This window comes from Danio rerio, chromosome 6, assembly GCF_049306965.1.
Source record: "Danio rerio strain Tuebingen ecotype United States chromosome 6, GRCz12tu, whole genome shotgun sequence".
In the NCBI taxonomy this organism is placed as follows: Eukaryota; Metazoa; Chordata; class Actinopteri; order Cypriniformes; family Danionidae; genus Danio; species Danio rerio.
The window spans coordinates 26,014,728-26,037,500 of NC_133181.1; the positions used below are offsets into that span (position 1 = coordinate 26,014,728).

The following is a 22,773-nucleotide window of genomic DNA, read 5'->3' on the forward strand; positions in this document are numbered from 1 at the left end:
TGGGCAGCGCGCGCCTTGCGTGTTCAAGCCATCTGAACTATGTTTAGTGGTAAGTGTTTATGAGAAGCGAAGCAAACCAAGAAAAGCTTTACTCTAGTCTATCATCTTTAGTAGTTGTGGCTTGAGCTTTGAGGTTAATGATTCAGTGTTAATATCTCTATGTTTGTGGGGATTTTTGTTTTTGTTTTGACATTAGGGAAGTTTTGAGAGTCATATACTAACATAACAACACAGGTATCTGATATGAGCCACATTTATTTTACGTTCAGGCTGATGCACTGATATAATTACCTTAAATCCTGAATTGTTTTCATCCCAATACTTTGTGTCCAATGTGAGTAATTGTAATCATAGATGTGTATAGGTAATGTGCATAGATACCTCTTCTGTGTTTTTTTTTTACCCCAATAAATTATTAAATTAATGTCTTGTTATTAAATAAAGACGTGTTATATTGGAAGAGTCAGAGCTGAATATGGGAAGAGATTTATGGATATTTTATGTGCCTTTAGCACATTATTTGCCATACTAACACAATACAATACAAAATCGTTAGGTAAAGCAACATCTAAGTCATCACAACTTGAAATACTGAGTAAATGCATAGAAAAAACAAACCAATGCATTCGTAGGTTATCCAATTTCTGTTAGAATTTAAGTCTCTGGAGGTTTTACCGAATCTTAGAACTCATTAATTTTGTATTTAGATCACAAATTATAATAGTTTTTTTGAATTGTTGCCTTGTTTGCACTAACTTACCCTTTACATTACAAAATGCACAAACATTTGTAAAAGATTTTGGTCACAAAACTTACTTTACATTAAACTGACTGATTCAAGTTAAATCTTGTGTAATAAAAAGAAATAAAATTTAGCTTAAAGGGATAGTTCAGTTTTTTTTTAATCTAGAGGTTTACTCACCCCTTACATGTTCCAAAACTTTTTGACTTTCTTTTGTTGAACACAAAGGGAGATATTTTGAAGAAAACTGAAAACCTATTGACTTTCTATAATATTTGTTTGTTGTTCTGTGGAGAAGTCGATGTTTACAAGTTTTCAGCTTACTACAAATGATCATTTCTAGTGTTCAACAGTAGAAAGGTACTCACTGGAACCACTTGAGGTAGAGTAAATCTTGAGTAAAGTTTATTTTTTGGGTAAATTATCACCTGAAATATGGGTAACTTATAAAGATAAGTTAAATTATTATTAAAACTTGCAGTTGTCAAGGAAATTCAGCAGTGGAACAACCTTTAAAAGCTGTATAGTCGTAATGATTTTATCAATATCTCTGTCACTTCTGCACTTTAAAAAACATACATGTCAGCCAACCTTCAAACATTTTTCTGAACTTGTAAAGTTATAGCACATTCGAAACTTTCATTGACCAGTGACTCACTTGGAGATAAAATGAAATTTAAAAGTCCCCCGTATTTTGATCTTTGCATTTAGGGAAATTAGTCTGTTGAAAAGGGAGTTATCTGTTTGTGCCTTGTTTATATATAATAAGTTTACTCTCCTAATATAGTTCCCCCGATCATTTGGATATTGCAGCTTGCATCATGTGTAAACCATCTGCATCAGGTTGAGGTTTTATTTGTTTTCTTTTATCAACATGTCTTTCTGGGCTCTCTGTTCCCAGACTATATACAGTATAGTATATGTGGCGGTGTTTATTTCTAGATGGCAGGTGCACAGCAGTAAATGGCAGGAACTTTATATGTTACCAGGAAGGAAAACAACAGTAGTACAATCCCCTTAATTATCCCTAAACATGATATTCCCTAGAAATTCTCCGACACCGGGTAGAACATTTTCCTAAATCCCTTTATCATTTACAGATATGCAAAGGATGCTGCATGTTTACTTCCCTGGTAGGAGACAGGCAGATGTGCGTGCGTTTGTTTATGTAGATGCCATTCCCTGGAATGATAGACATTTTATTGACGCTCGTCACTACTTCATTCTGGTTACACAAACGGAATGTAGAGGCTGAAACTGCATTAGAAAGCATTTTTCTTTGACTTATTTGATTTTCCATTTAAATTTAAGCAAGTAGTTCCCATGCCGTACATAATACTTTTTTGGTAACAAATTTATCAAGAATTAAGATCAGATGGGAGCCAGTGTGTTCGGTCATTTCTTTTTCTTTAGATAACCTCAAATGTTTTTTTTTAAAGTTCCAGTGAAGATGCAGCACACATCGTGCACAGAGGACCGGATCCAGCATGCTCTGGACAGATGCCTCGATGGACTCCGGCCATCGGAAAACCTGTCACAGTCTTGGAGCGGTAAGCTGATGATGGGCCACTGCTGCTCATGGCTCACTTTTGCTTAACGTCATTGTTTTTCATTTCAATGTTTAACTTCTGTTTTGTAGAATTTCTTTATGTGTTCTCCTTTTGTCATTTTCCGCTTTGGTTTTAGATGAGCATGTTTTGCAGATGTAAATAAAGGGCATATTTGGTCTGCTAGCAAATGTATTATCTGCGCTGTAAAACCCGACAGTCAGCTTTATCTAGTGAAATGAGTGTAGTTAGCTCAAAATTTACTGAAAGTTAATTCTACTCATTTTAGAAGAGTTTTGAACTCAGGGTTGAAGGTAATTAGTTAATTAAATACCTCATTACTTCAACTTAAATTGAGTAAGTTCACAGTAGCTTTTTAACTCAAATGGTTTGTAGCAATCGGTTTCCTTACACTTTGAGTTGCCTTAACCTATTGGGTTTTACCCTACTCAGATGGTTTGAGTTCTCTTCATTTATTTGGTTTTACTGTGCTTAAATTGTATTGTTTACTCAAATGGATGAAGTTCACAGTACTCATTAGGGTTAGTTTTTGTACGTAAATGGCTTGCTGCAATCAGAATCCTCAATAGTTTGTTACCTTAACTTATTGGGATTTACAGTGTGTAATATATGTAAAACGTAATATCTCAAAAATCAAAATATTATTTTGTCTGAATCCAAGAACTAATTTCACAATATACAGTATTTATATATGTTTAGACATCTCTTTTAAGGAGAGTAAAACACACACCCACACAGAGATATACCATCAGAAATAAAAGAAAATATTATTAATAGGAAAACCCCCCCGCGCAGAAAGTAATGTCTGTCTGTCAGGTCTATAAATTTTTAATAAATTGACTTGATGAAAATGTTACTTTTAGTTTTGTTATAAAGCATTTAAAATTTGTTAAATAATTTTTAAATAGGACTGGGCAATTAATCAAAAAGTAATGTCCAGGTCCATTTTTTCAATTACTTGCCATGCTGTGCGTGGAGTCATGGGACCCCGCTCTGTCAGTTATACTTACTATATTATGATTTATGCTTATTTTATTATTCTGATGTTATACTTCTGCCTTGCACATATGTGCAGTCCAGCGCAGCCTTCGCATACATGTGCACCTCCTAAGAAATGTACTTACACTTCACGACAACATGTATCACAAGTTTTGTGATGTTGGTTTGGTAGTGGCGATGACATAGAGTGGGTGGCATAGAGAGATGCGTTTCAGGCAGTGTGTGTTTTAGTTTCAGTTGTTCAACATTTATGTTCAAAAAAAATAAAAAAAACATAGATAGTAGAGAGTGTGTTTCCTTGAATTTTTCTAAAATAGATAAATAAAATATTCATTCATTAATCGTAATCGAGTTAAAATGTTCAATTTATCGAGATTCTGATTTAATCCAATTCCCCCAGCCCTATTTAAAACATTTTCCTTTATTTTTCTTTATTATTCCCGTGTATTATCCTACCCATGTCTTTGCTTGATTTCACCAAGGGTATAAATACTCTGTATTAATTGTGTGTTTCCTCTGGTTGGTGTTTTACAAATGCGGAAACAGTTTTTATTTTTTTTTTTTAATCCTGTAATTTTGTATTTTTACTCATAAATTCTAATGATGCTGTTAAAAGTCTGAGCTCTGCAGAATGTGACAAAGTTGATATACTTAGAGAGATGTTATTATGAAAAAGCCTTCTAAAGGAAATGCATTATTTGACACCTTTACTAGAGCAGGAAGCTGCAAAGTCCTTCTAGTAAAACAAAATTGTTGACATCAGCCAATGCAGCTCTTTAAGAAGACAGCAGGAGTTGCCATATATACATCAGTTCACCACAGTTCATGTTGCAAATTGTAGATTTGAGGTTACGCGTAGTCACGAAAACCAATATGATCTGTTGCTCTCGAATTGTGCACCGCAATATGTTCTTTCTCAGAACTCAGACCAAAACTGCGCATCACCATTTAGAGCAGGGAACCCCTTGACCTGACATGAGCAGTGCAGATTTTAGGATAATGGGCTTGTTAACGTGTCCGATAATTAAACAGTCCTTTCCTGTCAGGTGTGTATTTTCAGATCGATTCTTGCCCTTTATTTGTGACTCATTAAGTGTTTTTTGAGGTCATGCATACTAGCAGGAGACTTGTTTACTAGATTTCAATTTGAGGTGTAAGTAACACTTTCACTATGAAGGTTCTCATGTGTTTTTCTCTATGCATGTTTTTGTGTGTGTACAGCGGGCTGGTGTATGAACCGCTGGAGTCTAGAAGAGCTGATTAAAAGAGACCCCGATAATTTTCTCATTCTGCTGCAGCAAATTCTCAGAAAAGCCAGAGAGGTGAGAATGTTTGTATGAATGCGCACCATAGCTGAATACTGCACCCGCAGTGTTACTTTCAGTCACGTTTCTCTAGTGTATGCCCCCTTGTGGGCTCTGCAGTCTTTGACAGTTTAACTTTTAGTCTAAGATTTTAGTGTTAATTAAGCAAAATTATAAAATTTTAAATTAGGATGTTATTGAGGACTTTTTTAAAAGTTTGTTTGCAAATTGTTGATGGTGTGTATGTTTTCACTGCTGTTTTAGGTTCAGCAGGAGTGTCATTATGAGCTTGTGGCCCCTTTGGCTCTCATGTTTGAGTCCACACTACTGCAGGTAAACATCATGGATACTGGAGTTGATTGTTTTGGAATTCATTTAAAAAGATAATCAGAAAATATCCATATATCTCCATTCACCTTTGTAGGTTTTGGGTGTTTAGTGTGATTTTAATTTTTTTTACTTTTAATTAGGTTCAGTTATACATTTTCAGGAAAACATTATTAAAGCGATTATGAAAATTGTCAATAAAAAGTAAAAGAACATTTTTTTTATATTATCACATTTTTTATTAATTTGATATAATGTTTTAGTTTAGTCATTTACTTAGTTATGGGCATTTAATTATGCCTTCTCCACTGCATAAAACTGGATTTCTTTGTTACTTCATTAAAACCTTAAAATTTACCATGACTTTTCACTGCTTCACTGCTTTATTTGTTCATTTATTAATTAAGTTATTTATTTATTTATTTATTCGTTCAGTCATTCATTTTACTCAGTTTCATTTAGTTTCTTTCTTTCAGATTTACAATTTGGAAAGAATAATTTTTTTACTTTTTTTAAATATAAAACAATTTACTTTTTAAATTCACTGTTTTTTGCCTCACTAAATTAAGTTCAGAAACCCATGTACATTTTCCCTATTTATTTCAACTGTTTTGCTGCTATTTATCTTGCAGCGTATAATTAAATAGTTAAAAGGAGCTCATTTTCTTTGGTTTCAGGCTTTGTTATAAAAATTGCTTTAACCCTTTAACTATCCCACCAAAAAAAAAAAAAATTTGGATTCCGTTTCTTTACTCCTAATGTTGCTAGTTAACATACTTAATGCTTTTTTTTGTTTTATTTTGTTTTGCTTTGTTTTTTTTTTGTTTGTTTGTTTGTTTGTTTGTTTGTTTGCTTTGTTTTTTACAATAAAGTCAAAATGGAGTGTAGTAGTGCAACAGGATGTTTTAGTTTTTTTTTTTTTTTTGTAAACAAACAATGCTGCGTGTGTAATTCTTTAAATGACTTTAACAGTCATTATTTACAACAATAAAAGCATGTTCAATCTTTTGGTAGAGGGGCAGTCAAAGGGTTAAGACTGAAATTTTGGGACTTCTTTCATTCATTCATTCTCCAAGGAGCTAATTCAAAAAGCTAAATCACATCTGTCTCTCTTCCTCTTTGCAGATGCCTCTTTGTCCATCCAGTGAAAAGGTTCTGACAGAGGCATGTGAAGTGTTTCATGGCTTTCTAGCATGGCCTGAGCCCTACTGTAGTGTGTGTCGTAACCTGCTCTCCACACTGCATCAAGAGCTTCGAGCTCCAGGTACCACATTCACATCAGTAATCACAATAAAGACTTAGTTTAATCACCAGCACACACAGCTGAGCACATTAATAAAATAACAGCCCATTAAAATTGTCTTAATTCACTAAATAATTACAATAACCGCTCAACTGCAGTGAAATGCTGCCTCTCTGTGGTTTGGAAAAGCGCTGCAGCTGTTGTCAAAAGCGAGCTTTTCACTTTTTGATCAGTTTTGTGAGCACAAGCAGTTCCTTAGGAATTACTTAACATACTTAAACGTCAGTACATTCAAGATTTTGATGTTACATAATGTTGTAACTTGATGAAATTATGTGTTCTTGTGTGTGTTTGCCTGTATCAGGGATTTCGTACCACAGACTGGTAAGAGAGGAACAAGGCCTTGCCACCTCCAGTCAGCGTTCTAAGATCATGTGAGTGTGTTTCCACAGAAGTAGGAGGAAATCCTGTTGTGTCAGTTATTGCTCACCCCTTTGTGGTTGCAAACTTTACCCCTCATTTCCTGTGTCAGTTCTTGGATATTCTGAACTTAGTTTTTTTATTATTATCAGTTTGTTTTAGCATTTCTCTGAGAAACCAGACACAATAGCAGAAAATATCTCCCAAAATAGAGTAGAAAAATGCTTTTCCTACTTAGTTTTTCTCTTGTTTGTAGTCCAAATATCTAAAAATCTGTAAATCAAGAAGCGTTTCCTAGACAAGAGAAACATCTAGGGACCTATCGTACACCCGGCGCAATATAGTGCAAGGCATGACGCAATTGTTATTTGCTAGTTTCAGCTTGGCGCAAGAGTCATTTTGACATTTTGCGCCAAGCTGTTTAAATAGCAATAGCATTTGCGCTCATATGTGCGCCCATAGGCATTCTCTAAAAAAGCAGGCGTGTTTTGGTGCGTTGCTATTTTGAGAAACTGTAATAGCCTTTTTTTTAGACCAGAACAAACCCGGTCAAACTCCGGCACAGAGTGCGCCTCGCTTACACACTGCTTAATACACAAGATGTGGAATACGCAAATTTCTTTACATATATATATATATATATATATATATATATATATATAAATGAAATATTAAGGATATATAAAGGCTATAATAAGGATATGTATAGGATATAAATATAAAGAATTAAAATATTACAAAACATATTATTTTCTAGGCAATATGAATTTTAAAAACCACTGCCTTGAATCCTTCATCTCAGGAGGCTTTTTCAGTTCATTCAATTTGCTTTTGTATAATGTTATTATTATTAGCTGTATTATTTATTATATCCATATTTATATTTGTTTTATTAAAAACAAGCTTAGATTTGTCCACCTGTCAGGTTTTAGACCATATGGGGGATAGCAGGTATATTTGGAAATAACTCAGTATTTTGAGCACACTTCGTTATTACTGTTCATTAATTCGTTAGCTGGAAATTAGAACTGAACTTTTAACAACTGGCTTTTAAAGGGAATGGGAGATGAGACTCTGATTGGTTTATTCTCAAAACACACCTATAACTCATTAAGAAAATAAACTCAACCCTTTTAGACCATGTGCCACGGCGCAAAGCAGATTTTCCTGTCCTTAAAATAGCAAAAATGCATTCTGACATGCCCTGAAAGTGTTTGCGCCCTGCGTTTTGCGCTCTGCGCATGGACCGTCAAAATAGAGCCCATTGTCTTCTTTTCAGAAGTTTTTTAAAAGCAAAATATAAAATAAATTATTTTTATTAAATAATGTAATAAAAAGGTATATTCAAGTTTTTATAACATATTGACAGTAACAAGTCCTACACAGTGGCCAGAGGGCCAGAGAGTCATTCTTCTTGCAGAATAGTGGCCAGGTCACTACATGATGGTAGTGGAAGAAAATGTTTCCTGACTCTCTTCTTCAAAACACCCCAAAGTGGCTCAATAATGTTTAGATCTGGTCACTGTGCAGGCAATGAGATATGTTCACACTAAACTATTACAATCTTTAAACCACTCTGTCACTAATCTTGTTCTGTTTATTGGTGTATTATTATCAGGTCTTTTACAATGGTTCGGTAGTCCTTGGCAGTGATGTGCCCATTTAGCACAAGTATAGGGTCCAGGCAATGCCATGATATTGCAGCCCAAACCATAACTGGTCCAGCCCCTTGCTTCACTTGGCATGCAACAGTCTGGGTGATGCGTTTCCTTGGGGGTTCTCTACACTGTAACTCTCGCGGATGTGGCAGTGACAGTGAAGGTGGACTCAAAAACATTACATGTTTCACATTATCCATAGCCCAAGATTTTCACTGCTGGCACCATTGAAACTGACGTTTGGCATTGGCACGATTGACCAAGGGTTTGATTATAGCAGCCCGGCCATATATACTGACCATGTGGAGCTCGCGACAAACAGTTTTGGTAGAAACAGGAGATTTGAGGTGCACATTTAATTCTGCAGTGAGTGGGCAACTTTGGTTTTATATTTATTGGATACAATCCGGGTTAGCGCTCGTACTTGCATTTCAGACATCTTCCTCTTGCGTCCGCAGTTACTTCTGTTGGATGTGATTCATCCTTTTTGGTGGTATGCTGGCATAACCATGGATATTGTGGCTTGGTCTTGGTCACAGACACCAACAATTTGTTCTCTTTTGAACTCTGATTTGTCCCCCATAATGTTGTGTAAATTACAATATATTGAGCAAAACTGTACTATTAGTCTGCTAATTAAACCTTCCCACTCTGCTCTTGCTGGTGGATTGTGCAATCAATGAAGATTGGCCACCAAGCTGAACAAATTTAACCATGAAAGCTCCACCACTAAATTTTCCAGAGTTACAGTTTTGTTGTCCAACAAGTATAGAAAAAAATACTTTTTATTAAAATTATATTTCTATTTTCTAAAAAAATCTATTTTAAAGATTACTATAGTTGTATTGAAATCAATCAACCAGAAAATAAAGAATGCAAAATCGTTTTGTTCACATTACTGATATGATCAGTCTTTATTTATGTTTGCGCATTTGTGCTTAACTGAAGTGCTGTGTTCTGATGTTTTCTCTGCTGCAGTACGGTGTTCTTGATGAACCCCACCGAGGTGCCCCCTGAGTTCCTGTCTGTGGCGGAGCAGCTCAGTTCCATAGAGGTTTCACAGAGAGAGAGCTGTGTTACGCTCATTAAACACAGCTATCAGTCAGTGCTCGGTACAAAATACCCACTACACACCATCAACAGTGCTCTACAGGTACATCACACTGCATTAACACAGCACAAGATTTTCCTCTATTAAAAGAAAAATGTGCTCTAAAGCTAAAGTTAATAAAAAGTGTGTGCAAGTTAACACGCATTATGTGTGTGTATGTGGGCATGAGCGTATCACTATGTGGGTGTCAGGAAGTGATCTGATTTGGGGGAGGGGGTTAATTACTGGATGTGTTAACAAATTACTCATATGTGGGCCGGTGGCTAACGGAGAAGAAATAGACTGATTGAGTGGGAGTGACTAAGGGCTAAAGTTTGGTATTAAGCTTTGCTTGGAAAAAAAAAATGCACTGTGAATACGTGTGATTACTCAGAGGTTAAAGTCAGTTTACTTTTGTTTGAACTAGAGCTAAATGTTCGATTTGTAACTCTGTATGAATTGCAGTTACACAAAAGTATAAATGACTATATTTGTTTCTTTTCAGTGCCTTAGCGATGATGAGTTGGCACAGATCATGTCCTCAGTGAGTGACCTATTAGAGTCTGCAGCAGCCATGGTGGATATCGCTAAAGCTCGAAAGCATGTTGAGGGTGGCCTGGAGGTATTGCGAGAAAAACTTGGCATACCATCCTCCAATGGGAAAATGTCAGATGGTACAGTTTCACTTTCTACTGTCAGCCCACCTCACAAATGCTAGCAACCAAAAGAAAGTTGGTTACCAGACTTGTGCCCTACGTATAGTAAATAAGCGATTTTTAAGAATGTGGATGAGGCCCACTAGGGTGCCCTACCAAACTTCTGTAAATAAATTGTGATTTTTGGCATACGTGGTGACCCATACTTGAAATTTGTGCACACACACACACAAGGCTGCAGTGTCCAGGGAGCAGTTAGGGAATTAGTGCCATGCTCAAGAGACGAGACTCACCTCAGCCGTAATATTAAAGGTATAATATAATATAATAAAAAATGTGTATATATATATATATATATATATATATATATATATATATATATATATATATATATATATATATATATATATATATATATATATATATACATACACCCACCAACCCGCCAAATGCGGGTAGATTTCAGCTTTGGCGATTAGACAGCCACTCCCACTAGCCACTTTGGCAGGTTGGAAATTATTTTTACATTGTCGTTTTCTTAAAGCAGGGTTCGACAATAAGGATGGCCCAGTATGCATGCAAATGTGATCTTAGAATCGAGAAGCAGCACGACTGACAAAAATAACTGTGTTCGCGCGAGCAAAAGCAGGTGAATACCTTATGAGAGAATGATTACTCGCGTGCACGCGCTCCTGTTTATTTGCGCGAAACAACCGTGTAGCGCAACTGTTGCGATCGGTTCTCTTTGAAATAGACTAGACAAAAAGCCATGCTCATGTAAGCAACAAACCTTTTGTAAGCAGCAGCAGCAGTCACTGCTTTTGTTTTAATTATTCACAGGCACGTGATCATCCTTTCATTGTCACTAGTGGTATGTTTTTACCTGCTTTCTTTTGCTTACAGTTTTTTTTGTTAATATAGTTTAATTATCATCCTTTACAATAACATTGCTTTAATGGGAGATTAACTCCCCATTTATGTGTAGTAACCACTGATCTGGGACTTTTAGCCAGGACAGATTACTGTGCATATTTTAGATACATGACAATAGATCTTTTTAAATGTCAATTTAAAAAAAAAAGAAAAGTTTTGTCGAATAAAAGTGCATTTATACATACATTTGCTTGTTTTGACACATTTAAAATGTGTGGCTAAGAAATAATTATTTCTTTTTGGTGTGGTCAGAGATAAATTTGGTAAATCCTTAACTTTGGGCCTTAAAAAAGTCATGTGCAATAAAAACCAGTTGCAATGCGACAATTTGCTCATGCACAGTAAGCAAGTTTACACACAACACACACAAACAGTAATAAATTAAATAAATGAGGAGGCTTGTGGACAACACAACATCTAAATCAAGTCATTTTAGCATGTCAAAGTCACATTTATTAATACAAAATATATTTTCCAGGCAACAAAATGCGGTATACAGGTGAATTTGGTAGGCTAAATTGTCCGTAGTGTATGAGTGTGTGTGTGAATGTGTGTGTGGATGTTTCCCAGAGGTGGGTTGTGGCTGGAAGGGCATCTGCTGTGTAAAAAACTTGCTGGATAAGTTTGCGGTTCGTTCCGCTGTGGCGACTCCGGATTAATAAAGGGACTAAGCCGACAAGAAAATGAATATATATATATATATATATATATATATATATATATATATATATATATATATATATATATATATATATATATATATATATATATATCTCCGTCTGATGCAAATCAGAGCTCTGCTGGTCTTTATTCTGTTAAAAAAATGACTGGATGTTGTTTGTCCTGCCTATTACACCCAACTATTTGCCACAAAATATAAAAAATGACATAAACCATTGATTCTGAGTTGTAATCGCTTATTAATTATTTCAGTTTAGGCAAAGCTGACAGAAATTAAAATGGCTGAATAGAACATACATTAACCTGCATAGTAATCAAAAGATGGCACTAAAAAGTCAAAAACAGCCAGCAGCAAGGTAACAGACAAGCATATACTGTAAATATGGATGTGAGTGTATTCTGTGTATTCATTTATTCGTTTTTTATTTTTTAAATAGCCCACCTTGGAATGTGTGCTTTAAAAAGCATAAAAAGTCTTACATTTTTACTTGAAAACAGTGGTTTGTAAACAGTGTAAATCCTAAATAATTTTGTACAGTTTTATATTTTTGGATTATACAATTTCATAAATATTTTGATTGAACTGAATAAACCCCCTATATTAATATTTCCCAGAAGTATGAAAGCTGTTACAGCAACAATCTCCCTATTAAACACCTTTGAAATATTTGGATATCCACACTCTTTGAATCATGTAAACCTATGGTCTGTGTCTTATAGAGTTTGATGGTTGTTGCTTGGTAACGTACTACCTTTTTTGTTTGTCTGGGCATCAGTAGTCCATATTACCTGGCGCCAACTCTTAGAAACCAAAACAAGATGAATGACCAACATAAAGCAATACAACTGATGGCCTGTTTTTTTTCCATTTGTGAAACAGTGGTGTGTTTGCTTTGGACGGGTTTAGTGATTAATGGGAGAGATTTTGTTGTGTTTGTGTCACTAGGGGTTCTTCAGACGCTCGGCCTTCCAGCAGCAAAATGCTACACCTTCCATTGGGACAAGGATAATTTTGGTAGGACATAAAAAGCCAGTTCTTTTTTTTATGCCCTGACCTCATTCAAACATTTGTTTGCCTATTTCAGAAGTATAAACAATTGAAGATTGATTTCCAGTCAGTTTGATTTAGTTTAATTTGTCATGACTTGGAAGTTAGTCCTTCAGCCAATAGTGGCCCGCTGAGTCATGATTTTCCATCTTTTTTTTCTTCTAGATGTTCTAAATGACATTCTAGACATTGAGTCTGAATTGACATTATCTCAAACGTCTGAGAGCATGGAGGAAGATGATGTGGACAATGTTGATGTGGAAGATGATGAATATGATGACTTGGAAGATGTTTGCACTGACTATCGGGCCTCTACGTTCTCCACTGTCTCCTCTCTCTCCACGGCCTCTAAAGACTCCATGTTCTCCACACTGTCAGTTGCTTCTTCAGAATGTTCTCCCCTGTCAACGCTCTCATCTTCATCTCAAGCTTCGGGGACAGACAGTGACTTCTGTGAGGATTTAGAGGATGACAGTTCAAGCACAGTATCCCCGTCTAAGACCAAAAACAGTGGCCGACTTTCAAAGCGCATCTCACGATTCTTTAAACCTCGCAGCAGCAACTCTCTCTGTCGAGCCAAGAGCCTTGGCAGCCCGGAGGCTAAAGAATTAGTGGTGGCAGTCCGCTCTAAGAGATCCAATTCTCTACCCCAGCAGGTTCATCTACGTAGCTCTGACTTCGGGTTCCCAGTAATACCCCTATCTCAGCTCCAATATGTTTGCTACAGAAGGAGACCTATTCTGAGTACAGATGACGAAGAAGGGCCAACAGGGGCCACTTTGCTTAGAGTGGTGGTGTTTGGGGCAGATCATGTGGCAGGGAGGCTCGCCCGAGCCTATAGTAGTCTGAGGAAAAGAGAAAGAGACTGTCCACACCTGACCAAAGCTTTCAGGATGAAGTTTTTCTTTGTACCTGTGAGGAGGGATACAGCCCCAGTCAACTCGAGGAGGTCCTCTCTGCAGCTCTCAGCAAGTCCACTGAAAACAGCCATCTCAACCACAGTAAGTGAAAGTATGACATTTAAAGGTGCAATAGGAGATCTTAAGAAATGCTAATGTTAGCATAATAACCCTAAAAGTCAACATCGCACCCTGCAATTCACCATCTAAAGTCACACCTTATGAATGCGCTCTAGACAACATCACTAAAACATTATGTAACATTGACATAATACAACTCCTGATTACAATCTCAAACTTCAAAAAGAAGGAAGGTTGTTTGCCTTCCATTCTCTGGCTGAACTGTATCCATGATCACGCAGATGACATAATCCTTTATGTGCAAAAAAGGTGTGCAGATATATGCAATTAAATATTTTGACATGCATGTAGGGCAGCCTATTGTAAGGCTCGGGTCAAAAGTTTTGATTGGACTAGATTTCATTGGTCCTACACCTTCCACACAATATTAAAATACATGTAAATACATTTGGACCTCTTAGCAGGTTTCCCGCCCAATTGGGCAGTATTGAATTTGATGTGGGTAAAAAAATGGCATTGGTGAATGGTTTTTAGGGTTGGGCCATGTTGACCAATTTGGCATCTTACGATGTTTAATGTGAAGCATCACGATGGAGTATAGCATCATTGTCATAGGCAGCCGTAAATTAATTATTTACAAATAATTAATTAACTTTTAACAAGTTAATTATTTGTAGCCTACTCTGTCAACTGCCTGACCCACATGGTCTTTGTTTTACTTATAACCAAATCATAAATAAATAAAGATAAGTTACACACAAATGACCACTTGTCAATCACTTTATCCGTGGGACTCTTTCATGAATAGCCAGAGTGATCTGTGTCGTTATAATGTCGTCAACAAACCTGGTTGGTAAAAAGGTGCACAACCAACAGGATCCAACCAACAGTATCTGAGGTTTTCGATAAAATTACTAAGTACATGCGTGAAAGCAAAAGATTGAAGCAGTGTACTGATGCTGTGACACGTTACCTGATAGATAAAAAAAAAACGATGAGTGGTTAGATAGAGACCACATTAATTAAATATCATCTTTAACAACTATAATGAGACACGATCCAGCTATACATCCTTGATAAACTGTGCAACGTGCACTGCTCTCGGGTTTTTTGTTCAAAGCACCTGCTTACTGCAGGAGCTCAGATGTGCGCATACACTGCAGCACGAGACAAAGATTGTGTGTGTGTGTGTGATCACGTGATGTCCGTTTTCAGAAGTATAGTGTGGAAGGAGGGCTTTTCAGAAGTGCTTTAGGTGAAACACCAGTGTGGACGTGGATCATTTTCGTTTTCATTCTAAAATGTCATTTTAAAACTAAAGCCTCCTTTCCACTGCACACGACAAGCGACAGACCGGAAGTCATTCATTTCCAATGGAGAGTTGGAGGATCCGAATTGAGCTGCGGATCTGTTGAAATAGTTGACTCCTGCGACTAGACTGTATGCAACCAACCAGCTGGATGTCATGTATTCCAGTGTTGTCCAAGCAGGTCCGAGATGAAAAATAGTTGTTTTTTTTGTTATTATTTCATTAAGAAAAAAGTCTATATTCGAAAAAAAAAAACAATTCTATTTATAAATGAGTAATACAAGACGTATTAGGCTTAAGATGTATTAGTGTAAACAGGGCTGTGTGTATTTTTCATGAGCGGATTGCAGCTACGATGGGGGCGAGGTGGAGAATCGCGATGCCGGCTCAGCATCGTGATGTCTATCGGCCTTCAGCGATGGATGATGGCATCATCTATTGACCCAACCCTATCGGTTTTGAAATGCAACTCTTATATGCAACTTAGTTAACATAATATAACGGTGCGCTCCCTTCAGTTAGTGGTGACCAGTGTAGAGCCCAAACTGCGTGGGCCCATCCGCAAGAGGAGGTGAAAGAAAGTTCTTTCAAAATCTGACTCCCTGGACAAATCTGCCTCCCCTATGCGTGCACACGTATCATGCAGCACCTGCAGTTAAACTCATAGCAGTTTATCATGACACTTTATCGATTGTTTTTTTTTTTTTTTCTGCAATTGACAGCAAGAACAAACATAGAGGTGTTGACAAGCAGCACCTAATTATGTTCAAAAGAATTAAATGGGATGAATTTATACCCTGTTTCGAGAGTAAAACATACTCTAAATGTTAGTGTAATATACACAATATTAAGTGCTGTGTGTTGGTGTGATGGGGCAGTGTGGTTGGTTGCTGTATGGTTAAAAAATAGGACAGTTAAAGTAACTAAGTTAATTTAAAAAAAATCTAATATTTTGGGCAGTTTTTTGTGCGTTTGGAGGGGTTTTGGGCTGGATTTAGGCTGAATACTGTGATTGGTATAATGATGAAAGTATACTTTCAACCAACATGACAAACAATGTTTCTAAAAACAATCACCTATTCCACCTTTAAGCCTGAAATGTACTTTGTTTTTGATTAATTCTGTCATCCACATAGTATGTAGCCTACTGTGTTGAGACAATCATAATCAGTTCTTAGGTAAATGGGCCATGTATTTAATTGATCCATAAAGTTAGCTGGATCACAGAATGCCAACACTGGCTCACAGTTTAAAATAAATGGAAGTAATGGAACATCAAAAATCTACAGGTGATGCATCATGCAGCAATAATATATGTTTATTGTTTTTATGTTAGGGTGGATTGAAAGATTCCTACTACTCAAAGTTTTCATCGTTAATAATTTTATTAGAAAGGAATAACAAAGACACTTAATAAAATTAAGCTTTCTGGTATGAATTTGTTATCTACCTGTGTTTTATCATGATAGATGTACTTATGGTATACTGTACATGAGAAATATCATACGGGTAGCAGTGTGATATGGCTGTATATTGGCACTGGTGGGAGACATGTTGGCACGAGGTCGCAGGCTGAGTACTTTATCGATTGTTTTTTTTTTTTTTTCTGCAATTGACAGCAAGAACAAACATAGAGGTGTTGACAAGCAGCACCTAATTATGTTCAAAAGAATTAAATGGGATGAATTTATACCCTGTTTCGAGAGTAAAACATACTCTAAATGTTAGTGTAATATACACAATATTAAGTGCTGTGTGTTGGTGTGATGGGGCAGTGTGGTTGGTTGCTGTATGGTTAAAAAATAGGACAGTTAAAGTAACTAAGTTAATTTAAAAAAAATCTAATATTTTGGGCAGTTTTTTGTGCGTTTGGAGGGGTTTTGGGCTGGATTTAGGCTGAATACTGTGATTGGTATAATGATGAAAGTATACTTTCAACCAACATGACAAACAATGTTTCTAAAAACAATCACCTATTCCACCTTTAAGCCTGAAATGTACTTTGTTTTTGATTAATTCTGTCATCCACATAGTATGTAGCCTACTGTGTTGAGACAATCATAATCAGTTCTTAGGTAAATGGGCCATGTATTTAATTGATCCATAAAGTTAGCTGGATCACAGAATGCCAACACTGGCTCACAGTTTAAAATAAATGGAAGTAATGGAACATCAAAAATCTACAGGTGATGCATCATGCAGCAATAATATATGTTTATTGTTTTTATGTTAGGGTGGATTGAAAGATTCCTACTACTCAAAGTTTTCATCGTTAATAATTTTATTAGAAAGGAATAACAAAGACACTTAATAAAATTAAGCTTTCTGGTATGAATTTGTTATCTACCTGTGTTTTATCATGATAGATGTACTTATGGTATACTGTACATGAGAAATATCATACGGGTAGCAGTGTGATATGGCTGTATATTGGCACTGGTGGGAGACATGTTGGCACGAGGTCGCAGGCTGAGTAGCTTAGTGTCACACCAGTGCTGATATACAGCCATATCGCTCTGCTACGGGTGTAATTTTGCATTTATACAATACTTTGACGGCATAATCGTGTATGTAAAAAAGAAAATCAAACACTGAAAGTCTCAAAAATCCTTTTGTATGAGGAACTACATTCTTCTGCCATTCATTCATCATCACCAAACCATGACAAATTCACCAACATCACTTCAGAGCTAGAATTTGAATCATTCTCTAGCGTAATGTCTGAAGTGATGACAAAACAGGTGATTTTGCAGACATTTTAAGATTATAAGGCTAAACAGCATGAAAAGCCATCAGTCTAGAGAGATTTCTCAGTATTTCTCTGTTGCAATCATAATATCACAATAAATAACCCCGAAAAAGCCAAAGCAGTGCAAACACTACCAGATTACTGTTTTGCTTGGTGGTATTGTTTTGATTCTGGTGGTCGCTCTTGAATTTTATTTTTTTTGCTTGCATGCTTGCAGCAGTTAGCCATTTACAGTACATAGTCATCACCACATCAATCAATCATTTCAGTTTCATGAGTGGTTTTTGTATTCTGTACATATGCATTGCATTTTGCAGATGCAAAAGTGGCAATCACTTCTGAAGCTTTCAGTGTATACAGGGGTAGGCCTATCCCAATAATCAATATATCAACTTATCACACAACACATGGACATGGTCTTAATCATTTGTGGTGATCCAACCTTACTTTAAAAATAATGTCAGGAACATTTTAGCATATTGTGCAGCCTTCGTCATCTCATCCAATTTTTGCTGGAGGTTTCAGTGTCTGCATTGTTAAAAAACACTATAGTATTTAAAGTGTTATAGTATTTACTCTAAAATTTATTTATCTGGCACTTTTTTAACATTCATTTTCACATTCTGGTTCCAATCTTAATTATAGACTTGTTAAAAATTGCTATAGTTATATAAAAAAAATTCTTAAGAATAAAAATATCTATCAGTGATCTATTGCCGACTGAATATTGTCCCTTATAGGCAAGTGTCAAGTCAAGTGTATATTTATGTTGTTTATTGTTTTATTCATTATTTAAGATACAGATAAGAACAAACTATGTTTTACTATTTAAAGGGCTGAACACCCCACACATATTCTATTGAAAACCTTTGGGGGGGACCAAGTGTTAATCAGAGGACTTAAACTTAAGCAATTCATGCAACTTTTTTTTAAACTTCAAACCAATTTTTTGATTTGATGGCTAACTTGAAATTCTGTTTCAGATAGGTTAGCTAGACAATCTGGCTAGTACGTTTCAACAAACTGTCACATAATGTTTAAGAATTAAAGCTCAAGAATCTGAATGTAGTAAAAAGTTCTTATCAGACAAAGTATTTATCAGAATCTAAATAATTTGTATTTGCCAAGTGTGTACAAACACAACCCTACTGAAAAAAATAGCTTAAACCAGCCTAGGCTGGATGGCTGGTTTTAGCTGGATGAACAGTCTGGTTCATTTCCAGGCTGGTTTCCGGCCATTTACATGGAGATTTCACTTGTATTTAATATCATCCGCTTGCGATCAGGTTGACAAAAACGTTTGAAATGTATAATTTAGCAACAGATTAAACTTCTACTATAATTTGCTTACCCTTTACTTGTCAACTATTTTGAAAATGCTAAAAACTGGTAGCCATTGACTTCCATAGTACTTTATAGAACTACTATGTCAGTGGCTTCTGGTTTCCAATGTTCTTCAAAATATGTTTTTATTTCATAAAGATTTAGAACCACTTAAGTTTGAGTAAATGTTCAGGATCAGGATTTTTGAGGCTGGTACGAGTACCGATTCCTTGTCATTGTGATTGATCGATATGAAGTATTGATTGTGATGCTTCATTATCGATAAAGCACATATTCCCTCAAAGTGTAATACTTAAGAAAAGATCTTGTCTTACCTAAGAAAATAAGTAATGTTGCATATAATCCCTTAAACATGTCTCTCACAACCATTTAGTGTGGACAGAAGCAGCTTCACAGAGCAAAATAGATAAAACAGATTTAAAAATGATTGACAATGCAGTTTAGAACCATTGCAAATGATGGAACTGTCATTTAACATGTCTCACTGAGGAAAAAGTTTGGAGAAGTTAAAATGCACACCTATAAATATATGAGTTCTTTACTAAAAGGAAATAGGCCTATAAACCTCTGTTTATTGCAATAAGCATTTTACAAAAAGTTATATATATTCATTTAACCTAACAACTGTAATGCTTAAAACATTAATGTGCCTCTCGCGATCTGTTCTCTTGCTCATCCTCTCTTGTCGCCATGATTTGCTGGTCTCTTGGAGCAGCTATGAATATGTGAGAGACTCACGGAGCTTTCAGCAGAGGTCATATGGTTGGATGAGGCACTAGTCAAAGCATCTCAAAACACTTGATATACAATGGTTGGAACAATGAGAACCATCACTCGCACAATAAATGCCAATAATTCGTTTAAAACAGAGGTCACACCACATCTGTATGTATTTTAGATGCTGTGTTTGGAGTGCAGCATTTCTCTTCTCACTTGTTGTAGCACTTACGGGTGAGCATGTGCATCTCCTCGTTGTGTAAACCATTCTAAAAATCAGAAACAAACATTTGCGATCGGTTCATGAGATTGGCCAGATTGGCGTGCACGAATCGGGTCATAGAATGTGATTATTGGCCGATATCGCTCTCTAGCCGATCGATTGGAGCTTCCCTAATTTAGTAGACAAACTTTCCTTTTAATAACAGTTTTAACAGGAAGATTATTAATTTGTCAACAGGATCTCTGTGTGAACAGGATGGAGGACAGCACTAATGACATTGCGAATCTGCTGGGAATGCTGGATCCCTGGTATGAGCGTAACACTCTAAGCCTTATGGAACTTCCCGTCAATGTGGTGTGCCAGGTGAGTCTCTCTCATTCATACAGACTCATTCACTAGAAAAGAGATTGCGTGCATAATACCCAAATTACCAATAAGGAGAACAAACATCAGTTAATCTTTTGTTATATGGCAAGCAGTTTTTGGCAGGACACGCACATCACACACGCACACAAACAAAACCACATCCCATAAAACCACTCATTTGAGGAACTTAAATGTGTGAAAGTGTGTTTTTAATTGTTTAGATTATTACCATGGTCAATGAAAAAAAAGAAAAAAAAACATTTCCTGTTCAGTTGACGATTGATGAAACTATACTCACTTCAAATGTTCTTGTCTTTGCAGCAAACATCAAAGATTGATTCAGACTTGTCTGAGGGCACTGGTGAGGAACGTTTACCAATATTTGCAGACCTGGTGCTCTATTACTGCCGCCATGCTGCCCGTCCTGCACTCATTCAGCTCTATCAAGCAGAGGTGAATAAAAACACAATTTCCTCAGTCAGGGGCAGAATCAAAACTATATGAAATTTGCATACACTTATAAATCTGTCAAAATCAATATGGAGTGCACACATTTTGTGTTTAAATATAAGTTTTTACAAAAAATGTTAATTAAGCTAAACTTAGGTAAAACATTTACAAAGAGTGGTGAAGAAGGTATTGTTGTTGCTTGGTGTCAAAGGGATAGTTCAGTCAAAAATGAAAATTGTCATAATTTTTGCATTTTTTAAATCATTGCATTTAAACAAAAAGAGTTATTGAGCAGATATGTTTATTAAAATAATATTTAAGTTACCAAACATATTTAGAAAGATAAAACAATTAAATTCAAGCAAAATATTGAAAAAAAATTCAAACAAAATTTCAACAAAATGTATTTATTATTTATTTATTTATTTATTGCTTCTTCTACTTTAAGTTTTTATTTAATGTTTTTCTATAACATAAATTTGAGTGTACTAGTTTTTGGACCATTATCATGAGTTTTTTTGTTAGATAAGCTCCAGATTTGGCTTCAGTACTGACTAATCTAATGTATTTGCACAAAGATAATATTGTAAAGCTTCCTATTAAAAAATAGATTTGTGAGGGGTGTACTATATGCTTAGCACTGTACATTTGACCATTGACTTCCATTATGTTCTTTCCTACTGTTACACCTGGCTCAAAGATGTAACAATAAGGGAGACGACATTCTAACACAATTGAAAAAAAAACAATCAAAACATTAGTATCAGTAGGTCAAATCTATGTAAACAGATGCGGTAAGTGTTGTCAGTGCTAGTGTGTGGATGCAAAACAAAACATATGCCCAAAGTGAAGCACAGTTCTGGCCAACTGCCCAAAAAATTAAGGAACAGAGACCCTGGCAAACTCTCGCACTTTGTTTAAATAAAAGTGATGACAACTTACAACAGACAAAAAGATACAAATTACAAACCAAAATACTGCAATCCTAACACTACTATGGCTGTAAATGGAAATCATTTTCTAACATTCTTCAAAATATTGTCTTGTGTTTAAAAAACAAACAAACGAGCTCATGAATCACTTGAGGATCATTTCTTTTTTTTTTTTTTTTATGTGTCAAGTATTATTTAACTTTTAACAATTACAATCTTGCATTCATCATTTCTGGGCGTTTTTGTAACTTGTCTTATATTACCATGATGTAATCCAGTGATTTCACACACACATTGAATTCTTTCTATTTGCTGTAGTTCACACTAGCTGGAGGAGTAAGACGGACTGAAGTATTTATTCACTCTCTGGAACTGGGCCACACAGCTGGTACAAGAGCAATCAAGGCCATGGGTGAGTGTAGAAACCAACACTTCAGTTTAAAAGCTGTATGTATGAAGCAACCTAGAGTCAAATTTTAGTCTTAAGTGTGTCAAAACTTTAAGAATAATGTAAGTTTACTTTTATTCTTTGTAAGAGTAATTCATGGTTATCGTCTACAGTTATTTAAACTGTAACTTGTTGTTTGGTGTGATTTGTATATTGAAGAGGTAGTGATAAAAAAGTACATTGTATACGTGTACAGTGATGACAAAAGTCATTCTGTTCTATTCTATTCTATTTTATTCTATTCTATTCTATTCTATTCAAAAGGTTTTTAAGCACTAAGACTACACCTTCAATTATTCCTCCCCTACAGAGGAGAAGATTGAACTTCTTCCAATGAAGCAGGAATCATGATTTGCAAATAAAGGATTTCTTTTTCATTTTCAAAAAAAGAAAACCTATGTGAACACTTGACAAAACAGATATTAAATGAAATTAAATTAAACAACCCAAACCAAACTAAAAACCTACAAACTAAAACCTGGCCATTAGATCACAGGGACAGCTCCACTTTGAAACTATCTGAGGGGTCAATTACATTTTAACACAAACAAATAAATAAAATAATTAATTCAAAAAATTATTCAAA

At 35.7% G+C, this 22,773-nt stretch overlaps 1 protein-coding gene across 2 annotated transcripts in view; it reads left to right on the forward strand.

Annotated features, from left to right (window-relative positions):
• pik3r5 (phosphoinositide-3-kinase, regulatory subunit 5) overlaps positions 1-22,773 on the forward strand; it is a 45,708-nt gene that overhangs the window by 14,300 nt on the left and 8,635 nt on the right. Inside the window, exons 1-13 of one of the 2 annotated variants that reach the window (XM_068218311.2) lie at positions 9-49; positions 2,182-2,292; positions 4,531-4,631; positions 4,878-4,946; positions 6,066-6,204; positions 6,548-6,617; positions 9,240-9,414; positions 9,857-10,025; positions 12,568-12,636; positions 12,835-13,670; positions 20,229-20,354; positions 20,679-20,810; positions 22,058-22,151. In XM_068218311.2, the coding sequence (XP_068074412.2) occupies positions 40-49; positions 2,182-2,292; positions 4,531-4,631; positions 4,878-4,946; positions 6,066-6,204; positions 6,548-6,617; positions 9,240-9,414; positions 9,857-10,025; positions 12,568-12,636; positions 12,835-13,670; positions 20,229-20,354; positions 20,679-20,810; positions 22,058-22,151 (2,101 nt within the window). In that variant the 5' untranslated portion in view covers positions 9-39. Of the gene's footprint in view, positions 1-8; positions 50-2,181; positions 2,293-4,530; positions 4,632-4,877; positions 4,947-6,065; positions 6,205-6,547; positions 6,618-9,239; positions 9,415-9,856; positions 10,026-12,567; positions 12,637-12,834; positions 13,671-20,228; positions 20,355-20,678; positions 20,811-22,057; positions 22,152-22,773 lie in introns of those variants that run through there. The other variant, XM_009302367.5, reaches the window with a different exon arrangement.